This window comes from Nyctibius grandis, chromosome 1, assembly GCF_013368605.1.
Source record: "Nyctibius grandis isolate bNycGra1 chromosome 1, bNycGra1.pri, whole genome shotgun sequence".
In the NCBI taxonomy this organism is placed as follows: Eukaryota; Metazoa; Chordata; class Aves; order Nyctibiiformes; family Nyctibiidae; genus Nyctibius; species Nyctibius grandis.
In genome coordinates this window covers 45,119,934-45,140,578 of record NC_090658.1, presented here as the reverse complement: position 1 = coordinate 45,140,578, position 20,645 = coordinate 45,119,934, and the positions used below count along the sequence as shown (strand labels likewise).

General features: G+C 49.6%; 1 protein-coding gene across 2 annotated transcripts in view; it reads left to right on the top strand.

Annotated features, from left to right (window-relative positions):
* The window catches only part of SLC35F3 (solute carrier family 35 member F3), a 186,439-nt gene extending 171,376 nt beyond the window's left edge, over positions 1 to 15,063 (top strand). For both annotated transcript variants that reach the window (XM_068403519.1, XM_068403529.1), the window contains 5 exons: positions 852 to 1,071; positions 7,260 to 7,385; positions 10,473 to 10,665; positions 12,231 to 12,320; positions 13,499 to 15,063. In XM_068403519.1, the coding sequence (XP_068259620.1) occupies positions 852 to 1,071; positions 7,260 to 7,385; positions 10,473 to 10,665; positions 12,231 to 12,320; positions 13,499 to 13,743 (874 nt within the window). In that variant the 3' untranslated portion in view covers positions 13,744 to 15,063. The remainder of the gene's footprint in view (positions 1 to 851; positions 1,072 to 7,259; positions 7,386 to 10,472; positions 10,666 to 12,230; positions 12,321 to 13,498) is intronic.
* Positions 15,064 to 20,645: the final 5,582 nt, after the last annotated feature.

Sequence of the window (20,645 nt, the reverse complement as noted above, 5' to 3'; positions counted from 1 at the left end):
GCTGTCCCTTGGGGCATCGCAGCACTACACTGGGTGCTTCAGGGATGGGGGCGAGTGCCAGGCTGTGATACCATAGGGATCCAGTGGTATCTGCTAAACAAGAATCAGGCCCACAGTACAGTAAAAGCACATGTTTCTACTGTATATGGAATAGTGCTACCCAATTCTATATGTGAACAGATTTTTGGCAGGAGGAACTTTTTTCCTCAGAATGAATCCCAACATAAATTTCATTTTAGCCCTTTCATTTGACTACAGCCTTCCCATGCCTACTAATCTCACTTAACATCATTTAATTTAAACTGTGCCTGCCGCTCCAACTGACCCAGCATGTCCCTGGGTGCCACCGTGCCATGTCCTGGTGCATTTCCAACCTTTGGGTGGAAAAACCCCAAACCAGGCTCCCATGAGGCTCCTTCCAAGCACTGCATAGTGGATCACCGATGGGCACTGCCGTCCCATGGTTCCACAGAAGCAAGGAGGAAGGGACTTTGCTGCCAGCCCTGTCCCCTCAGTATCCTGGTGCCCACAGGGGTGAAAGGAGGAGGATGACCCCACGCTGTTTCAAGATGTCCACTGTGAAGGCGCTCATGGTGAGGGTGAAATTTCACCTCCTGGCTTCACCTCTCCCCTTGCTCTTCCGTTGTTGTCCTTCCTGTGTTTGCAGCCCCCGCATGTCCATACGGCTGTTGCAACAGATGCTGAAACTTCTTTTTCTACTCCTCTTTAAGGTGTGTGCCCCTCTTTCCCCAAAGGAAAAGAAGATGAGCAAGAAAGAAATGAAACCCGTATATTTGCTGCAGACTGTGACTGGCTTATGTAATAATACTGCCTTTCTCTCCTCGTTTTAGGGAGTGCTGCCGATTTTTTGGAGACAATGGCTTGACTTTGAAGGTGTTTTTTACCAAGGCAGCACCCTTTGGTGTTCTTTGGACACTCACAAACTACCTTTACTTACATGCAATAAAGAAAATAAACACTACGGATGTCTCCGTGTTGTTCTGCTGCAACAAAGCTTTTGTGTTCTTGCTTTCATGGATCGTTCTGAGGGACAGGTTCATGGGAGTGAGGGTAAGTGACTCCTTATCTCTGTCTCCCTTCTTCCCTCTTGCCCTTCTGCCTTTCCTTTTCCCCTTCCCTCCCTCTGACTGAGTCGAGCAACACCCCACGCAGACAGCCGAGCAGGCACAGAAAACCTTGCTGAGTGGGGACGCATCCTTCCCTGCAGCGTGCTCAGGCGCCCAAGAGCTCCCAAAGCCCCCGGTCTCCCCCATCCTGCCGCCTTTGTGCATTTTCCTTCAGAAAAGAGGTAACTTGCTCCAGAGCGTGGCAGGAAGGATAGCTGCTACTGTGGACGTGCATCAGCCTTTGCCTGTCCCTTCCAAGTGACAATTCCCAGGCTGTGGCACCAGACCTAGTTGTTTCTAACTGCACATTCCTGCAATCCCTGGCTGCACGCATTGCATTTCTGGACCCAACCTGTGAATTTAATGGGGCCCTCGCCTTCCTTACATGCAACAGCTGGCTTGCAGGACGGAACGGTTATCCTTTGCACCCATGTCAGTCAGCAGCAGCTGCAGAGGGGAGAGCTGGGCTACCCTTGACCACCCATGGCCAAAGCGTGTGCGTGTGTTGCTGGTGGAGGATCGGCGTAATCCTGGCGCATGGGGACTTGTGTCTGGCCAGCAGCTACGGGCATGGGGCCAGGCAGCATGGCAGGCAGCAGGGCGGCAGGCCTGCTCCCCTAGGGCTGATCTCCTGGTGGCATCCCAAATGTTTGCTTACACTCTTAGTCCTACACCCCATGTGAACACCCACTCCGTAGCGGCAACAGAGCTGCATGCAGGGAGGGGTTATCAGAAACCCCTGCAGCTCCCTGCTGACCCTGCTGCCATTTTGGCAGCCCTCAGCATGCAGTCTCTTCTGGCAGCAGAGCTGGGCGGGTGGGTAACCCACTGCCCTGGGGCCAAGGGGGTCCTGCTGGGGTCAGGAGTAGATGCAAGGAAAAGGTGCCAGTGGGTCGCTCTTGTCTTGCTCCACCAGCAGGCACTTATTAATATTAACAGCAATAATGGTAATAATACCTATTTTCTGACCACCATTTGAGGAGCTCTCTGCTCACCCACCCGAGGAATGCTTTCCATGCTCAGAAGTTGTTAGCCCTCGCTGCCTGGAGCAACTGAGAGTTAACTTTTCGGGCAGCGTTCCTCTCCAGCAGGAGAGCTTGGCCAGCCTTGTGGTGGTGGCAGCCAAGAGGCTCCTCAGGGAATCGTTGCAAAATGTACCTGCCAAAAGCCCGGCCTGGCCAGCTGGTGTCTGCGCTTGCCCACCCACCTGCCCGGGTAGCCGTACTCTGAAAACAAATTAACTGGGGTTTTTGAGCAGAGAAGCAAGGGTATCTTGAAATGATCCTGGAGGCAGGGAAGTGTCGCTGTTATCATAGCAGGATGTGCTGGGCATTTTGATAAAGGTAAAAAAAAAAACCCACCATATTTTTGTGGTCTTCAGCCATCTTGTGGCACTGTCATCTGTAGTGCTGGTGGGACGCCAGGAGAGGAGGTGTGTAGAGGGCTGACTGCTGGTCTACTGCGTGTGCAGCTTGCTCCTTGGTATGCACGTGCCATCTCTCACCGCTGGGTACGGCTGTGGTCTGAGGGGAAAGAAGCCGACCTGCATGTAGGGATACCCACACTGACATGCACACGCTGGAGCAGAGATGCTTCTTGCGCTCTGCCAGGTGCACTGCCGTGCATGAAGAGCCAGGGTGGTCAGGGGCTCTCCAGTAGCTTCCCGGCCAGGCTAGGTCTTGTGCCATAGCAGGTGGCACATGCAGGGACAAATCCTGCTCTGGTTCCCCCCCTTCCCAAAGGGGCAGAAGGAGTGGAAGAAGCAGGGAAGCAGACCCAAGTGGTGGTCTCAGCCATATCCAGCTGTCCTTCATTTGTTATCAGCATTGGCTTGGGAAAGGCTGACTCGCTTCAAATCCAGCACCAACGAAGCAGAGACTAGAGCAGGGGCCAGGGCAATGGAGGCCATGTGATGCTCCTGCCACACGTCCCAGCCCCTCACCATGGCACCTGGCACTGGGAAGGAGTGGCAGGAGTTCTTCCTGAGAAGGCATCTCGATGCCCAAGGTGGAACATGGCTGTCTCTCACCTCAGTGACGGGCCAGCAAGGGGCCTGGGCACAGGGGGAAGGGGCTTGCAGGAGGACTGGGCTGTTTGCTCTTGGGCAGAGGTGGCATCCTGACTGGTGACAAAGTGTGAGTGGGGAGATCCTTGTCCCTAGAGGCTGACAGGGCATGGGGCAGCACAGCAGTCCTGCCGCCCGGCCTTGTTTGCCACCGTGGGAGCGCTGGGGACACTTCTATCTGCAGAGAGACTTAGTGTGGAGTCTTCTGGCAAGATGCATTTTCTTCCCCCTTAACTCCCTTTTCTGTACAGCCCATGTGAAAAGCAGCAGACATGGAGGGTGGCACTGCCTGGCATGCTGGGGGAAGAGCCTCGGGACGAACCCCAAAACAAAGCCTTCTTCCTGGCACTGGCAACTAGGAGGGACAGCTGCTGGGGCTTCTCTGGGAGCAACCTAGGGATACAGCCCAGCCCCAGAGCTCATGATCACTTGAGGCCATGCTGTGTCAGAGCTGCTGACCCTTTTAGAAGCACCCTTTGAGAGGGTATTTGGCAGTTGAGGCTGCAGGGGGGACAGTGCCTTACCCTGCGGTGAGCGGGAGCCCTCCCACACTCCTACTCCATGCCCCCAGCAGCGCAGCAGGATGGATAGTGCTGCAGCAAGGCTCTGGCTGCACATTTGGGTGTCCCTGTTCACTCCTGCTGCAGGAGAGGCTAGGTGAGAAAGGCAGCATCTCAGTGGGGTTTAAGCATGTACAAGTATCGTACTCAGCCTTCAGAAGTGGAACTACTAGCTCGACAAGCACTTAAATCACAATTTGGCTGGAATTTAAACGTAAGAGCAAGGTACAATGTCCCATCCTCGCTGCTCAGGCACTTGCAAGTGCCTACATCTCCTGTAATGAAGTTGCAGTTCTCCTCCTTTCTCTTCGCTGTGCCCAGAGCAACAGTCCAACTGGGCTGCGAGCTGTTGTATTGCTTTCAGAGAAGACACACATGTAATGTGTGTCAGAGTGCCTGAAGCGTTGCCTCTGCAAGCCCTGCGGTGCTGAGGCGTTTGCAAGTAACCGCAGGCTGGTAGCCATGGCGTGGCACAGTGCAAGCAGCCTGTCACTACCGCTAATGATGTGCTTGATAGACAGGCTGAAAGGCTTCCAGAGAAAGCATATGTGACACGCCTGACACGTCAACAGGTGAGGCAAAGACTCACCTGGCGCTTGTGACATGCTTGATGATAGAAGGGGCAAGGACTTCTGCCCCAGCAAAACTGTTTGCAGACTGCATTTATTTGCTTTGATCTTGGCCTTCAGTATTTCCCTCTGTGCTACAGTAAATAAAGCAGTTCAGGATTCAAGAGAACCATCACTTGAAAGTACCTCCTGCGTATGTAACATATAGACAAGCACACCTGCCAGTGGGACTTAGAAATAAATATACTATCAAATCCCAAATCGTAGGCTTCCTTCCCAACCGAGCAGAGACCCAGCCTCCCAGGAGGTGCTCTGAAGTCAGCCAGCCCCTGCCACTGAAAGCAAAACTGGATGCTTTTTATTCTGCAGTTCATTAACGCGCCCTCCAAGTTTCCACTGCAGCAGAGCTGCCGCCAGCGAGGGCTCAGGCAGGCTCCCTTCGCCAATATGCACGGAGGCACCGGCTGGTTGCCATAGCCCGGCGTGTGGCTGTGGTCTCCCCCTGGCTCTCCAGTGAAGGCTGGACAAGCCCCCACACATCTTGGATGGGAGATGGCCATGCCTGGAGGAGATGCTACAGGAACCGTTGCATCTACCACTTTGTCACCTGGGCCATAGCACAGGGGATGTGAAGGGCTAGAGTTGTCCTTACCTTTCAGATAAGCCTGAGCCATGTATCTTGCAGCTCTACAAAGAGCCATACTGACTCAGAGCAAAGGTGCGTCTGCCCCAGGAGATCTGACTCCAGCAGCTGCCAGTAGTGGACACCTAGAAAAATCACCTAAACAGGAAAAGCCTATAATGATATTTCCTCATGAGACTTTCCAGCCTCCAGCAATTTGAGGCTCAAGGACTTCCTGAGATGGAAGTGATGTTCCTATAGTTAATAGTCCTTGATGGATTTTTTTCTTCCATGAGTTTATCCTTGTAAACTTTTCACATCCACAGTGTGCAACAGCAAAGCTTTCCTTGGCTGAATTATATTTTGGGTGAAGACAAATCTCTTTTTGTTTGTTCTGCACCTGCCCCATGTTTGTCTCATTCAATGACCTTTTTTCTTGTGCCTCTGAAGCCACACAGTGTGTCTGAATTTTTATTTGACAATCACCAGCAGGCTGACGTGAGAGAACTGCTGAGGACTGCTGAGTTCCTTCAGTCCTGACTATCTGAAAGAGCCCCACGTTGCTGTAGAGTCATGCATCGGGGTTTTTGCTCTCCTTGCCTTAAAAATAAGCCTGTCCAGGACTGTAGGGCCCAGTTACACCACCACCAAGCTTTGCTTTAGAAATGGTGCCCCACAGCTGTGCATGGAGAGATTTGATGCCGACAGGGCTGCAAGCCAAGATGTCATATCTGAACCTTCCCAAGTTTGCAGCGTGCACACCCAGCCTTTGCAGCTTGCAGCGGGCTCTGCTCTGATCAGGTCATAAATCAGCATCTTCAGACCCTGCTGCCCCTTGGCTGGGCCGTGCAAGGGGCTGAGCAGCTGGGGGACACCCTGCACCTCCACACCCTGCCAAAGTCCTGCTCATGCAGCATCTGCAACAGCAGTACAGCAACGTCTAGACTCAAGTGCCTTCTTGTCGAGATGCTATTAGCAGCTGTATTTTCCAGGCAGTGTCAGCATCTACTCATATGGGCTTTTTTCTACCCTTTCTCCACCCTGCCATTCTACAGCAACACCTTTGGAGAAATTTAGCCCCTTCTGTTTGCAAAAATGGGGCATTTTTTCTGTTAAGGGAAATTGAAGGTGTTGATGTCAGCATGCAGGAGGGATCTGCTGGGCGATTGTCTGGGGAAGCTTTACAGATGCCCCCTGGCACCAGCCCCAGCTCAGCCCAGGGAAGAGGCTGCTGGTGTTGCCAGGAAGGGGACCTGCAGCTGGTAAAGGGGTCCCTCCCCCACCACAGCTTGCTCACCAGGTGGCAGCAGAGCTTGGCACATAGGCTTTCCCTCTGCATCTTCACAGCAGCCCCAGCATCTCTGGTGGTGAACAGGAAAGGTGAGAGGAGGCCATTGCTCTTGGATGGGTAGGCAGCTGCAGCCTGTGGATGGGGCTTAAAACCCCAGTCTGGCACCGGGAGAGGGGACAGTTGGCTGGCACTGACCAAGCTGTGGCTCAAAATAAACTCATTTATCCCAGTCATCTCAGAAGCATCACCATGACTGTGCAGCCAAAGGGGATGCGGTCTAAGCAGGGTGTCCCTCGCACCACTGCAAAGCCAAGAAGCATAGAGCGTGCAGAAAGCCCTTTTCACCCCAGAATTACCACCTGGGGAAGCTTGAGGTACCTGGCAGGACAGTCCCAGAGAAGCCAGAGGTCTCTTGCTGACCCTGCTGAATCAGGGACAGCCTGTCCCTTTCCTTAGTGAATGCTACCTTCCTTTACACGACCCTCCTCAGGCATTGCTGTGGGCCTGGCTGGCTGACTGAGCCTCCCTCCACTCTCTGAAATGACACATCTAAACTGGAAAGTAGTTGCATGAGCTTTATTTCCCTGTTTATTTCAAAAACCTTTTTCCTCCAAAACCTCTTCAGGACTCAGAGGCTTTCCTGCAAGCACCAGGGAATTATTCCTTGTGTATTATTGTCACGCACAGGCTGCAGGGACGCGCTGATGGGGAGGCTCAGTGACAGAGATGAAATCCCCACCTCAGCTCAGACCGAGATGCAGGGCCCTGCAGTCTGGCTGCCGCACACCGCCCCGAGGCAGCCACTCCTTCGCAGCTCTGCCTGCAGCTTCTCTGCAGCCAGGGAAGCCACGAGAGGAGGCAGCATCAGCTCTGTGGGTACCAGCCTGGGCTTGCTCCTTGTTTTCTACATAAGGAGGGGAGCAGATGATGCAGAAGTACTGCCCTCTCATTTAAAGCTGCTCTCACGTTTTTCCATGCTGGGAGTTGTCCAGTAACACTTGCTTTCTCTCTTTGTCTCCAACCAGATCGTGGCTGCTATATTTGCCATTGCAGGGATAGTTATGATGACGTACGCTGATGGGTTTCACAGCCACTCCGTTATTGGGATAGCCCTGGTGGTGGGCTCTGCCTCAATGTCTGCTCTATACAAGGTAAGCACACCTGGGTCTTCACCCCCAGAAAGATGCCAGTCACCCCCGTCACTCACTTTAACTGCTCCTGTCTTACTTGCAAACCTTCATGCAGTTCAGTGCCACGTGCCCTCCTTTGGGGGGCTCTGCCATAAACACACTGACTCTGCAATATTACATTCAGGTATTCACTTGCTTTGATGTCTGCCCTCACTTAGGATAAAAACTCCTGTTTCCTGGGCAGAGTCTTCTCCAGTGTCCACAAGAGGACTTACAGATGCCCCACCTTCTTGAAAAATGAGGCTGCTTTTCCATAGGTGTTGGATTTAATTACTCACTCTGGAAGTGCCCTGCAGAGATTTAGCTTCTTTTTCAAGTCACTGTGTTACCTCCCCTTGCCAGTCTTCCTTCAGTGGCATATGTAGCCTATGTTGGGCTTGAAGTATTTCTTATCATGGAAATAATCATGTGCTTAAAGTCCAAAGCACATGCGTATGAATCAAGGTCTCATCCTGACCAGCTGGGCACGCTGCACTATGTGTAAGATGACATGCAGCTTTCTCTGCTGGGCAGAGAGCCATTTCACTTAGCCTGAGACACATATGTGCATTTGCCTCTGTGCTGCTCATGGCACACAGAGTCGCAGTCTACAGAGAGGTATAAGCACTGGTAGGGTGCAGTTCACCCACCCTGGCTCAGATGTGGAGACTGGGATGAGGTGTAGACACCTCCATCTGGTCTAATGAATTGCACCGTACCAGTCCCCCAATACCAACTGGCCAGGCAAGCCCTCCAGCCTTAGCATGAGCAATCCAGGGAGACTTGCCAGACTGAGAAGCATCTGTATGTGTCCCTCAGCGCTGTGCTGCAATGCTTTCTGCTCACTTTTTCAGATCAGCGTATGTCTTACGTAAGGGAGGTCATGAAGTTTTGTACAGCTCTTTCCTCTAAAAGAACATTTCCTTGCAACACCAGAGACATGGCCCTCCAGACCCAAGGAAACACTATGGCTCTGGAGTTGTCTGCAGGCAGGGAGAGTTATTTAAGGCTAGAGCCTAGCTCTGCCCCTCTCCCATGGCACCTCTGCTCCTTGTGGGGACAGAGGGTCTCAGGGCTGCTCCACCAGAGCCCATGCACAGGGAGGCGAGGGTGGCAGTGCCGGCAGGGAGTTAGTCTGCAGTGCACTCCGCATGCAAGGACAGATGGAGCTGTGCAGCTTGTTCTGCAAGGAATGCTGCTCTGCTGCTGCTGCTGCCACTCTGCTCTTGCTTTCTGCAGTCTGGCTCGGTTTCCATGAGTTGTGCATGCTGAAGGGGCAGGCAGATCTGCGGGCCGACAAGCTGCGCCACATGCAGCAGAGCTGGCTCCACCTGCCCTCCTACCCCAGACACAGGCACTTCAGTTTGCTTGTGCTGGCTGCCTGCCCTGCCGGGGGCAGCATGCCATCCTCTGGGGGCAAATGAGGAGTAAGTGGCTTTCGGGACATTTTGCTCCATTATGCAGAGCGGCAATGCAGCTGCACTGGCCAGTGATGGCTGCGAGGTGGTGGGAGTGGGCAGCAGCCCCACCAGCACGGGAGCCCTGCAGAGTCAACTGCGGGGCTCTAGTTAGGCAAAGGGAAGGGACAACTGACACTAGCGAGGCAGCCTGCCATCCCAGCACACACTAGTAAGTCAGAGTCCATCTCTGCTGGTTTGCAGCTCATGGCAGGGGAAAGCCGTACCCAGAGCCCACAGGATCCACTGGATCCTCTGCAGTTCTGTGGTGGAAAACTGATGCAGACACCAGCCCGGCCCAGTCCGCAAGGGCTCCCCGGATGGGCTGCTCACACCCCTCATTTCCTCTCTCCTTATCCCTTCTCCCACTAACAAACCCAAGCTTTTAAATCCCTCCCTGCAGTCTTGTTAGTCCAGCTGCAGCTGTGCTCTGGGCTGCGGGGCTGCTGCTGCGCTATCTGCCTTCTGGGGACAAGCCAGTCCCACTGTAGGCTGGTCCAGGCTGGGCTGGCACCCTGGGAAGGTGCACAGACACTGCTGTCCTCGCAGCCTGGGTCTGTAGGGCAGCAAGCTGCTCCCTCCTTCAGAGAAAATGGACATGCTACATGTTGGTATAAAACCTCATTTATCTTCCTAAAAAATACACTGGAAGTGAGCGTCCAGCAGAGGAAAGGAGCTGCTCCTGTGTGCAGCTGCTGAAGGTGGTACCTACAAGAAGAGAACCTAGTTCTTAAGGGGAAGGTTTTTTTGTTTTTTTAAGTGTTTGTCATTTCCCCTCTTGCTGCTTCCCACTGACCAATCTAACTTTTAAAACCTCACCAGGGAGGTCAAGTCAGGAATGTCAGAGGGAGCCTCAGCTCCCACAGAGGGTGGTTTCTCCAGGGTGGCATGCTGCAGTGCTGGCCACGGCACCCACCAGCCCATCACGCAGACAGCCTGCAGCCCACCTGGGCCACAGCAGTGCCCCATTTCAGCAGCCTCCCTCCATCCAGTGTCTAGGAGGAGGAAGAAATTCACACCACAGAAAAAAACCCTCCCAGGCAGATGGGCCAGTCAAAGCAAAGGGAATGAGGATGGGAGGGAACAGCCTCCGAGCTGCCCCCCTCCTCTCTGGTGGAGAGGGGCCTGGAACAGTGATGTCTCACGCAAGGAGATCTCAACACGTTGCTTCGTCTCCTCCCCCTGCCCTGCTCCACCAAGTCGTCTGCTTTTAATGTCAAATTTTCCTGAGGTTTTCCCGAAGGGAGCATGCAGAAAACAGACCGAAGGATCTAGACTAGGGTGAGTAACCTTCCCTTTCAGGAGATGCACAGCCAAAGGTGCTGAGTCCCATTCCCTCATGGGCTCATTTGGCAGCTGCCCCTGCCTGTGCTCAGGGCGGGGTGCTAGGAGGGAGAAGGCTGGGGCACACGAGCTACTCTCCACAGCTTCACCAGGAGCTGCCTCAAGAGTCCGGCATCACTTTGGTGCTGGCTGACACCGCTCAGCACCCAGCCCCTTGGCCCCAAGCATGGGCCGGCAGGCCAGGATGCCGGGAGCCACTGGAGTCAGGACACCAGCCCTCCAGAGGAGCAGTGCAAGAGAGTTAAACCCATGTGTTTTCCTCTTGTAGGTTTTATTCAAACTTCTTTTGGGCAGTGCTAAATTTGGAGAAGCTGCCTTATTCCTGTCCGTGTTAGCTGTCTTCAACGTCCTCTTCGTTACCTGTATTCCTGTCATCCTTTATTTTACCAAAGTGGAGTACTGGAGCTCTTTCGACATTGTTCCTTGGGGAAACCTCTGCGGATTTTCGATTCTCTTATTGAGTGAGTAGATGGGGGGCTCTTGCACTGCTTGGGGTGGACGAGGGTGCCAGACACTGGTGGCTGGGGGAAGCTGTAGACTTCTGACATACTGGAGCTGTTTTCTGTTCTGCTCAACCTAATTATTAGCTTGAGAAATCATGCAGAGGGCCCATTCCTAGCTAGCAACGTAGACCCCACTCCTGCTGTTATTACCAAGCCAAAATGTTGTGGCCGTCATTAGAAGATGCTGTGGGACTAAACTGTAAAGCTTGTCCTAATGTCTACTCGTGAACTCTGCCTCACAGGGACAAGAGACACTGCCCAGGCTGTGATGGGAAGCAGCCCAGCCAGCACAGCATTACTTTGGGCTCATCATCATCCCCCCAGCAAGCAGGTTAGGCCAGGCCAGCCTCTGGCACCTTTGCTGACTTCAGTAATAGCTAACTGCTATTCCTAAGGAGCAGGAAACTTTTGAAAATGCAGCGTTGCATAGCACTGATGGGAATGTGGTAGATGGCACTCCTCTCTTCTGCTGCCACTGCTGTGCCATCAGGGGAACCCAGCTTGGGAGGGATGCCAAATCTAAGCTTTAATGATTCATGGTCATCAGAAATGTGATGCTGTTCCTTGTTAAACTAAATATGTTGACTGTGCTGCCATCGTTGGTCCCTAAACTGGATGACGGCATCACATCTCCTAAAACGTTCCTTTCATTTCTACTGGAAATAGCCCTTCTCCATCCTGTCTTGAGTCCCAGCTCCTTTTACCCTGAGCAGTCACAACACTTGACCCTAGAAATACCTCCAGGTTACTGATCAGTGGACTCAATGGAAGGTTTCTGTAAGCAAGCAGTGCAGAACTCGGCAAGTGATTGCCGGGGTGTGCAATGTATAGGTACTACTAGAAGGCAGTCAGAGCCCCAGCTTCTGAGAAGTTCAGTATCGGCAAGGCTCTCCTGACTGTGCTAAAGCTAATCACTGTAAAACAAGGGTGAATTTGGTCCAAAGCAATTATTAATTTGTCATTAAACACTCCATGAACAGTGTGTGGTATTACAATGGAGTGGCATTATAATCATTCAGCTGTAATGATATTATAATGATATTATAATTTCATTGTATGAAATTATATTTAGCAAGTTCCTGTCTGGAAGAGGGTTAGATTTACAGCATCTTTCACCTGCAGCTGGAGGCAGCTTTTCTACAAAAAAAAAGTATCCAGCCAGAAGCGACTGTTTGGCTGCAATCTCCCAGATGAAAAGTGTTTAGTCTTTTCAGCAGGGCAAAGTGGATTGGTACAGAGAACAGGAGCCACTGCACGTGATACTGAGGGCCAGGCTGTACCCCCTGAGCCAGCCACTGGGCTCCTGCAGGACACAGAATTCCCCAGAAACAGCAACATCGCAGGCAGATGGACATGCAGCAGACAGACATCTGCCCACAGGTGTCTTCCAGGAATAACGACAGACGTTAATATGCCTCTGTTTGAACAACGGACAGAGGGAGTAATAAAGCATCAGTGTTTCAAGTGACATTCCCTCTGCCTAGTTTCACTGTAGTAAAAGGTGTTTTTCTTTCCTTCTTCAGCATTCAATATTCTACTAAATTTTGGGATTGCTATTACATACCCCACCTTGATTTCTCTTGGAATTGTACTGAGTGTCCCAGTGAATGCGGGTAAGAATTTCTGCCTTTTGCATCTTCATGAATACATTAAATCTGTGGCCTTTCAAATACACAACAGGGATAAAAGCAAATAGCTTTATTAAACTTGTTTTGCACCTTCTCTCAAAGACTTGCGGAGATGACACTGATTAAAAAATGTGTACTTTATGTATGTGTTAAATATGTATTGTATAATATTATATGAATATTCGTAATCTCTAGAATTGCTTTTTAAGTTACTGTCCGAAGCGGCCAGAAAAAAAAAAAGAGTAGATTTGAAGTCATCCATCTCTGGGCTGGGATGAAAACTCACAGATGAAGTAGAAATCAATTCTTAATGATTTCTTCAAGGCAGGCTTAACACTAAATTGAAACAAATGAAATTGCTTACATTTTAGAGCAAATATGTACTAGTAATTCTGCTTGCCTTGGTAAATAACATTGCAGGTGGTTATCAAGAGCACTGGACTTCAATTTTGGGCATGGCCTCGTACATTTCTCTGACAGTTTTCTGAAATTTAGCAAAAGCCGAGAGACTGCAGGGCCCAAGAGGGCTGGGCAGGGGAGTGCAGAGGCAACCCTGGCCCAAACCAGAGCCACGTCTCCCAAACCAGGCTCCTAAAACCCAGCGTGCTGAACAGGCGCCACAGTGCAGGTGGCAGCTCCCAGCTCTGTGCTGACCACACGCACGCAGAGCTGGGCACTGCTGGCTGCCCCGGCAGATTTTCATACTGAACAGTGTGATCCCCACCAGAGCGTGTGCATGGCTCAGGGTGTGCAGGGTTTCTCATTCAGCAGGGCAGTCAGGCTGAGAAGAAAAATCTGCACAAAGGAGCTGCCATGCCAGGGAAGGGAAATGACCCCTTCTCTGCATGCCTGGGCCTCAGCAGGAGTTTCTGCGCTGTCGGTGAGCAAGGGACAAGATGCTGCTGCAGCCAAGTAGTGCAGCTCCAGGCAACATCCCTTTTTCTACCCTGAGCCCACAGGCCAGCTCTGCCTGCTCTGAAGGGGACCATAGCCTGCTGTGTGCTAAACCAGCAGGAAGGGTTGTCTCCCTGCCACCATCTCCTCCATGGTCATGTTCTCCTGCCCCAGCCAGCCTTCAGAGCTGGGGAGGTGAGGGGGAGGGAAGGGGATACTGCCCTAATGCCTTGTCCCACGTAATAACACCCGTTCAATGTCCCACACAGTTGTTGATCACTACACGAGTGAAATTGTCTTCAACAGTGTCCGAGTAATCGCCATCATCATTATTGGCCTGGGCTTCCTCCTGTTGCTCTTGCCAGAGGAATGGGACGTCTGGGTAATAAAGCTCCTCACGCGTCTCAAAGTCCGGAAGAAGGAAGAAATCCCTGAAGGGAATGGAGACATTGCTTCAGGACTGCCTAACAAAAGCCGGAGAACTCGCCCCTCCATGTCATCCTTTGCTCATTAAATGCTCTTTTTACCAAAACTTTGTGGTTAACCTTATATATGATGATGCAAAGGTCTTTTCTTGGGAAGAAGCACACCTGTCCAACACGGTGTACATACCTGTACAGTTTTGATATGATCACCATCTAAGGCATTGAGTCTTGGCATGTCCAGTTTGCTTGTACTTTTTTCACATCAGACCTTTCACTTAAGTAGTACACTGAAAAAAAAAACCTGCAAACCAAGAACCTCTCTTCTCTTTTTAAATGAATGTAATATATAGTCAAAATATATTTGCATAGATTATTTTAAAGAATGATTTTCATGAAAAGCAGGGCAGACATTCTGAACATTAGGTACTGAATGATGCATTGCACACTGTGATTTAAAAGAAACAAATGCTATGCTACATCACATGTTTATTTTTGACCAGAGCTGTACTCTGATGAGAGTTTTCAAGGAACCAAAAGGGAATCTTTTCGGGGATGGGAATATGGGCAGAAGAGTGGAGGGAAGGAGGTTTGGAAATCACTCTATGAAGATGAGCGCATGTTGCACTGCAACCAGGAGAAAATTCAAGCACTAAAAATGCTTGCACTAAAGCACTAGAGAGAAAGCAGTTTAGAGCCCAAATCTCCTTATTCTGCACACGACTGTAATCCACGTTTAAAATCATGCAAGAGAAATCCAGTGCCTTCTACAGAACTCTTGTCTTTATCCACGCAGAACCAGGTCCCGCTGCGAAGCACTTGCAATGGCAGGGCTCAGGCTTGCAGCCCCAGGGGACCCCAAATTCCCACCGACATCAGGACGTATCCCCCCGTATGCGCCATGGCTTCTGTGGGAACACGGGGCCCCGGGGACTGCAAGTTTGTGCGCAGGCGACCTGGTTCTCTCCTTGCTTGCACAGGTTTTACCCCTGTGTGGAGCTGCACTTGATTAACACCAGTGTGAGGAATGGGAAGTCTTGGTCATGCATGGGACAATCCAACCAAAAATGATCAAAGGGTCTGGCAAGAGCGTGGTTGCTGATGTACAGTCTGAGAGCACAGACTAAGGGGGTGAATCGCCAGTTGCTTTTACTCCATAATTGTGAGTGTTAAGAGTTAAAAATGTAAGATATTTACATCAAATGTAACACTTTTTATGAAACTTGTAAGCACCAGGATGTTTACTTACGCGATTTTGGTTCGCCATTAAATTTCTATCTGTGATAGATCACATGCTATGTAAAAAGATGGGGGGGGAAAGGTTATAGTTTACTATTTTTGAAGTTTACATTGTTGCATACAAAATTAAAAGTGTTCTTTTGAACTGCTGCCATAGCCTAAGGGTCCCTGCTGCCACTGAGGCCCTCTTTGTCTTGGGCAGAGGTGGCATCCACTTCAAAACATTTTAGCAAATCAACTTCAGATTCCATTATCTGTTTGGCAAAGCTGAATAATAAAAGATTTTAAATTCATCCTCTGTCAATGCTATCTGTTTCCTTCTCTTGGCTGCACCTTTATTCCAGTTTTACTGTAGGTAGTATTTGGCCAAAGCAATCAGAAGGGAGAGACAAGACCATCAAAGCAACCAAGGCTGCAACTGATGCATTGCTTGCCAGTCTCTCCTCGACAGGAGGAGCGTTAGACTGCGTGGACAAATCCATCCGGAGGGCTGATGCTAGGCACCACTCACAAAACACATGTCCAGCAGAAGCAGACCAAAGGATACACTGACCTGCCTTTGAAACCATCAGAGAGCAGCCATAAATGCATATGCTAATAGGGGCTATGGATGGGACATGAGTTTGTACATTAATAGTTAGGCCCTAGTCCAAGCTGTGTGTTGTTCCCTATGTATCTCTTCGTGGCCAAAGACTGAAGACTTGCTAACAGAGATTACACACACAAGCAAAAAGCTGGGGCTATGGGAAGCTGCTCGCAACTACTGTCCCATTCAGTGTTACACACCTGAATTTTTAAATCTATTTATTTGGGAAGCAGGGGAGGGTAAGGCCCAGGACAGGAGCATAAGTAGAACTCTAATAACTGATTTGAAGGGCACACACAGAGATTTGTTCTCAAAGCTCCCAGCTTAAGAGTTTACTCCATCTCTGGGCATATCATTTTGTCATCCTTGAAGCACCCCACACCCCTCCCCAAGCCCCCTGTCTGAGGCAAGGCCAGAGAAGAATGTACACACAGTCCTTCCATTTTCCATAGTCCCAACCAGAGGCATCTTCTGCCATCTCTGCACTCCGTTTTACTGTGTGTTTGATGCAGTCTGGTAGGGATCCAAAAACCTCTAAATGCCACTTTAAAAGCTGCAACTAATGTGTGTTTATTACTAAAATGGCAGCAGATTTTTTAACATTCAGTACAGATCATAGGGGAATTTATGCACCAGAATGGGCAGCAGCATCAGTAAAACTCTGTGATTTACCAGATGCAACTGTCATTGGTTCTGTTGGCTCATCCTTCCAGAGAACAGGCTAAACACACGCAAGGGCTGGGATTTCAAACAGCACTTTATTACAATCTCTCTCCTGAGTGGGAGCTGAGCAAACTAGATTTACCCATGTTAAGCAATTCTAAACTACACATACAGACAAATTAATCAGATGAAGTGACCTATATTTCTCCAGGCGACACCTTGCCCTAAGGCTAAACACCTGATTTGACAGCAAGAAGCTGCTTAGCAAAACCTTCCAGAGAAGCCCAGCATGTGACTAGGAGAATGTCAAGAAAGCAGCATGTCCATGTGGGTATGTGTGTGCATCTGTCAGTGCCAGAGCCTCCCAGATCTGAAGGTGAGGAGTGAAAGGAACTGGAGTCGTTGGCTCCCACCAGAAGGACAAGGTGGAGAGCAAACCCTTCTAAGAAGGCATTAGATGTAACTGGGCCACTCTTCAGGTGAGGGCAAGATTGAACCCTCCTGATCTTGGATTGTTAAAGGACTCCCAGGGCAAATCCAGTGCCTTGGAGGTGAGGGCTAAGTTGTGGCAGGCTCCCCTGCTTGCCCTCATAGGCCAAAGCACTGTGTGCAATGTCTGCTGCACCCTGCGAGTCAGACCCACTGCTGGCCTGTATGGACCCCACACAGCTCCACAGGCCTGTCCCTGCTCTGCAGAAGAAAGCAACATATGCCTGGAACCAGCACTTTTAGCCCACCCTTGGCCACCTCAAACCTCCTCCTGATGCAGACCTGCAGGTCCCTAGAGCATCAGGCCTCGCTGCCTGGTGTCTTTGCAGCTGGTCTCCTGCATCATCACTGTATGGCTCCTGCCCTCACAGAGCACTGCCAGCCACCAGCGTGCACTCCTGTTCTAGGGCTGACCTGGATCCTCAGCTTTCTGCCCCAACTTAGCCCTCACAAGGTGTCTTGACTCCTCCAGCAGAGGAGGAAACCAGTAACGATCCAGTGGGCTTGTTAAAACAGCAAGTTGAAAAAAATCTGAGGAAAGTAAATAGCATCACCAGGCCCCATTGCAGCTGCTGGCTTTCGCTGCTGCACAATACAGCAGTGAGGCACCTGAGAAAGGAACAGCAGTTCTCGCACTCCCTTGCACATCTTTTTCCTTGGCCTGTTGTCTGTAGTTGTCTCCTGCTGCTACCTTTATCATAATTTTTTATTGCAGCTCTCCACAGTGACTGCATGAGCCTTTCACCAGCACATGAGTCAGAGCTGGGCTTATTTTAACAAGGTTCTCCAGTTCTTCAGTCCGGAATGGTCGTATTCCTATCAGTAGTCTTCAGGAAATAGCTATGAAAGGTAGAAATCCAACCACAATACTTAACAGATGAACAGAAGACACTGAAACCAACACGTAGCTTTACTGTTTTGGAGGCTGAGGGTAGACTAGCAGGACCTGTAAATTACCAAGTTCTGGGGCTGAATTAATGTCTCCTGGAAGCTGCGGGACAAGTCACTTATCCCCAGCTCTCCAGAGTGCCCTGTAACAAAGCTAGGAATATTGCAATCAATGCAATATTGACTTGGTCAGGGTTAATACGGACAGTATCTTCAACCTATAGGGAAGGGAACATCACCAGGTGGACACCATTTCTGGTGTAAACCCTTTCTGCTACTGTACCTGCAGGCCTGCAAACCCACCCTAAAACGAAGGTTTCCCTGTGCAGTGAATACAGAAGTCTGAATTGACTTGCGTAGCTCTGGATCATATTCCAAATAAACTCACATATCTGCACAACAGAAACACACGTGAAACACCCCTCCTCTTCACTGAAAATGATGTCATAGGTCTCCAGCACTTCAGAAGCCCTAGGGATAGCACCAGTCACCCGCCTGGGCTACATGGACCCAGAAATCAAGCTGGGACTAAGGGGGCTACATAGACTCAGAAAGCAGGCTGGAGCTGGGGGTTTCTTCAAGGAACGGGGAAAGAACAGAAGCCAGAAGCAATGCAGCTGGTGTGAAGCAGGAGCACAGGAAAGCCGCTGATGGGATCAGGATAGAAATGCCTTTTGGGAAACACTTTCCAGGGGAAGATGCCTACCTGCCCCTTGCTACCAACTCCAGTTTGAAGAAATGGTGTCTATGCACATGCTGTGAAGTCATGAACTATGAGGAGTTTGGCTCCATGTCCCTGATTTGTACTGCAGAAAGGACGGAGTCCTTCAAGGCCTCCAAACCTGAGCTGCTCCTTGGCGAAGGCCACAGCTGAGAAGCTTCTTTCGCAGTCCAGTCCTTGTGCAAGCTGTCTTTGCAGAAACTGCCAGCAGTAATGGATTTTGATGGATGAGTTTAATTAGCTCATCGTTATTAAAAGAGAAGCAATTAGATTTTCTTCTTTAGCTGGCACCTTCTAGGGCATTTCCATAATAACCTGCACCTTATCTAAAAGTCCTGAACATTAAAAAGGGAAATAAGAAAAAAAAGGAGCTGAAAGATCTTGTGAAAGCAAAAAGGAAGTCAAATGAACAGATGCCCACCTGCAGCTTAAAAATCTTCTTTTAAGGGGAAATCACACTACTAAGGACAGGACCAGTAGCTCAAACTAATGTTTCTGAAAATAATAAGCCTCATACTTTTCTCTTCTACCTGAAACTCTGTTAGAGGGATCTTTATATATGAATAAGATCATTCTAAAGAAGGTGTCGATCAGTATTTCTCCATGCACATCACCAGTAACGCTAGGATGAAACCAACTTCTCAGTAATGAAGAGTGAAACTTGTAAGGAGAGTTACAATTCTGGAAAAGGCTTCAACAAGGGATGTTGTGGAGCTCGCATTCATAATGTATTTAAGAACCTGTTATATGCAATTTCTCTGCAATGATCTAGAGACATTTCTTTAATCCTACTGCTGAACTAGCTGATCTCTTCAGAAGAGAACTCAAAAGAGTTTTCCAGCTCTTCATCTCCAGGTTCACCTCCAGTTCTAGATTCACTTCATCTTACATCTCAAGACAGCCATCAGTGCACTGATTGGGAACAACGGCAATCAACCTGCAGCCCATCTTTCACCCAAATGAAGAGAACTAAAGTAGATACGCTTTAACAGAGCTATCCACCATAAACTGAGGATCTTTCTTATAAGTGACAGTAGTTAATTGAGAGCCCTTCACCATGTATTTTAGACTTTTTCACCGTGTCCATTAAATCATTTCTATTAATGCTGAATGCCACCAGCTATTTCGCTGCCTGGTCACATGACAGGGAGAGATCCTCTCTCAGTTTTAGTCTTCACTCTCCTAAATCAGTAAAAAAGTATGATCAGTAAATGTTTTTTTTGACCAATCATTTACGAGTACATACAAGAAGACTGGCCTCAGCACAGCTCCTTTGGTAATATCTCTCCTTTTGAACAGCAATAATTTATTCCTGCTCTCTGCTTCCTGCCTCACTAACCAGTCATTAGCCCACAAGAAATCCTTCTCTTTTAACCCACAGTAGCTTCACTTCTTTGGTGAGAAGCCTCATTAGAAACTCTTCAGAAACCTAAGTGCAGTGCTTCCTATTCTCTCAAACAAAGGGACAAGGTGAGTGTGTGGAAAGTCATCCATCCTTCAGGCTCCTTTTAACATAAAAGGACAAGACTACTAAGAGACTGAAACTTCTCCTTTGCCTCTCCGTAGGGGAGGGTTGCCTTGGCTAACTTCAGCAAATTATTTACACCAAACTCCAGCTACTGCACATACCCATGACTGACTCAGATGCTTAAAAGATTCTTATAAGATTATTAAAAGAATCCTAAAAGCTGGATTCCAGTGAGGTCCAAGCAGCAGGATTTGTAAGGACTTACAAAATGTGAACTTCAGCTTGGATTTCCTGCCCTGCTGCCCATAGCATACATTAACACAGAATCACAGAATCGTCTTGGTTGGAAAGGACCTTTAAGATCATCGAGTCCAACCATTAACCTAACACTATCAAGTCAACCACTAAACAATATCCCTAAACAACATCCCTAAACAACATCCCTAAGCACTACATCTACTCATCTTTTAAATTCCTCCAGGGGTGGTGACTCCACCACTTCCCTGGGCAGCCTGTTCCAATGCTTGACAACCCTTTCAGTGAGGATATTTTTCCTAATATCCAATCTAAACCTGGCGCAACTTGAGGCCGTTTCCTCTCGTTCTATCGCTTGTTACCTGGGAGAACAGACTAGCACCCTCCTCGCTTCAACCTCCTTTCAGGTACTTGTAGACAGCAATAAGGTCTCCCCTCAGCCTCCTTTTCTCCAGGCTAAACAACCCCAGTTCCCTCAGCCGCTCCTCACAGGACTTGTTCTTTAGACCCTTCACCAGCTTCTTTACCCATCTTTGGACACGTTCCAGCACCTCAATGTCTTTCTTGTAGTGAGGGGCCCAAAACTGAACACAAAAACATTCGAGGTGCGGCCTCACCAGTGCTGAGTACAAGGGACAATCACTTTTCTAGTCCTGCTGGCCACGTTATTTCTGATACAACAAGC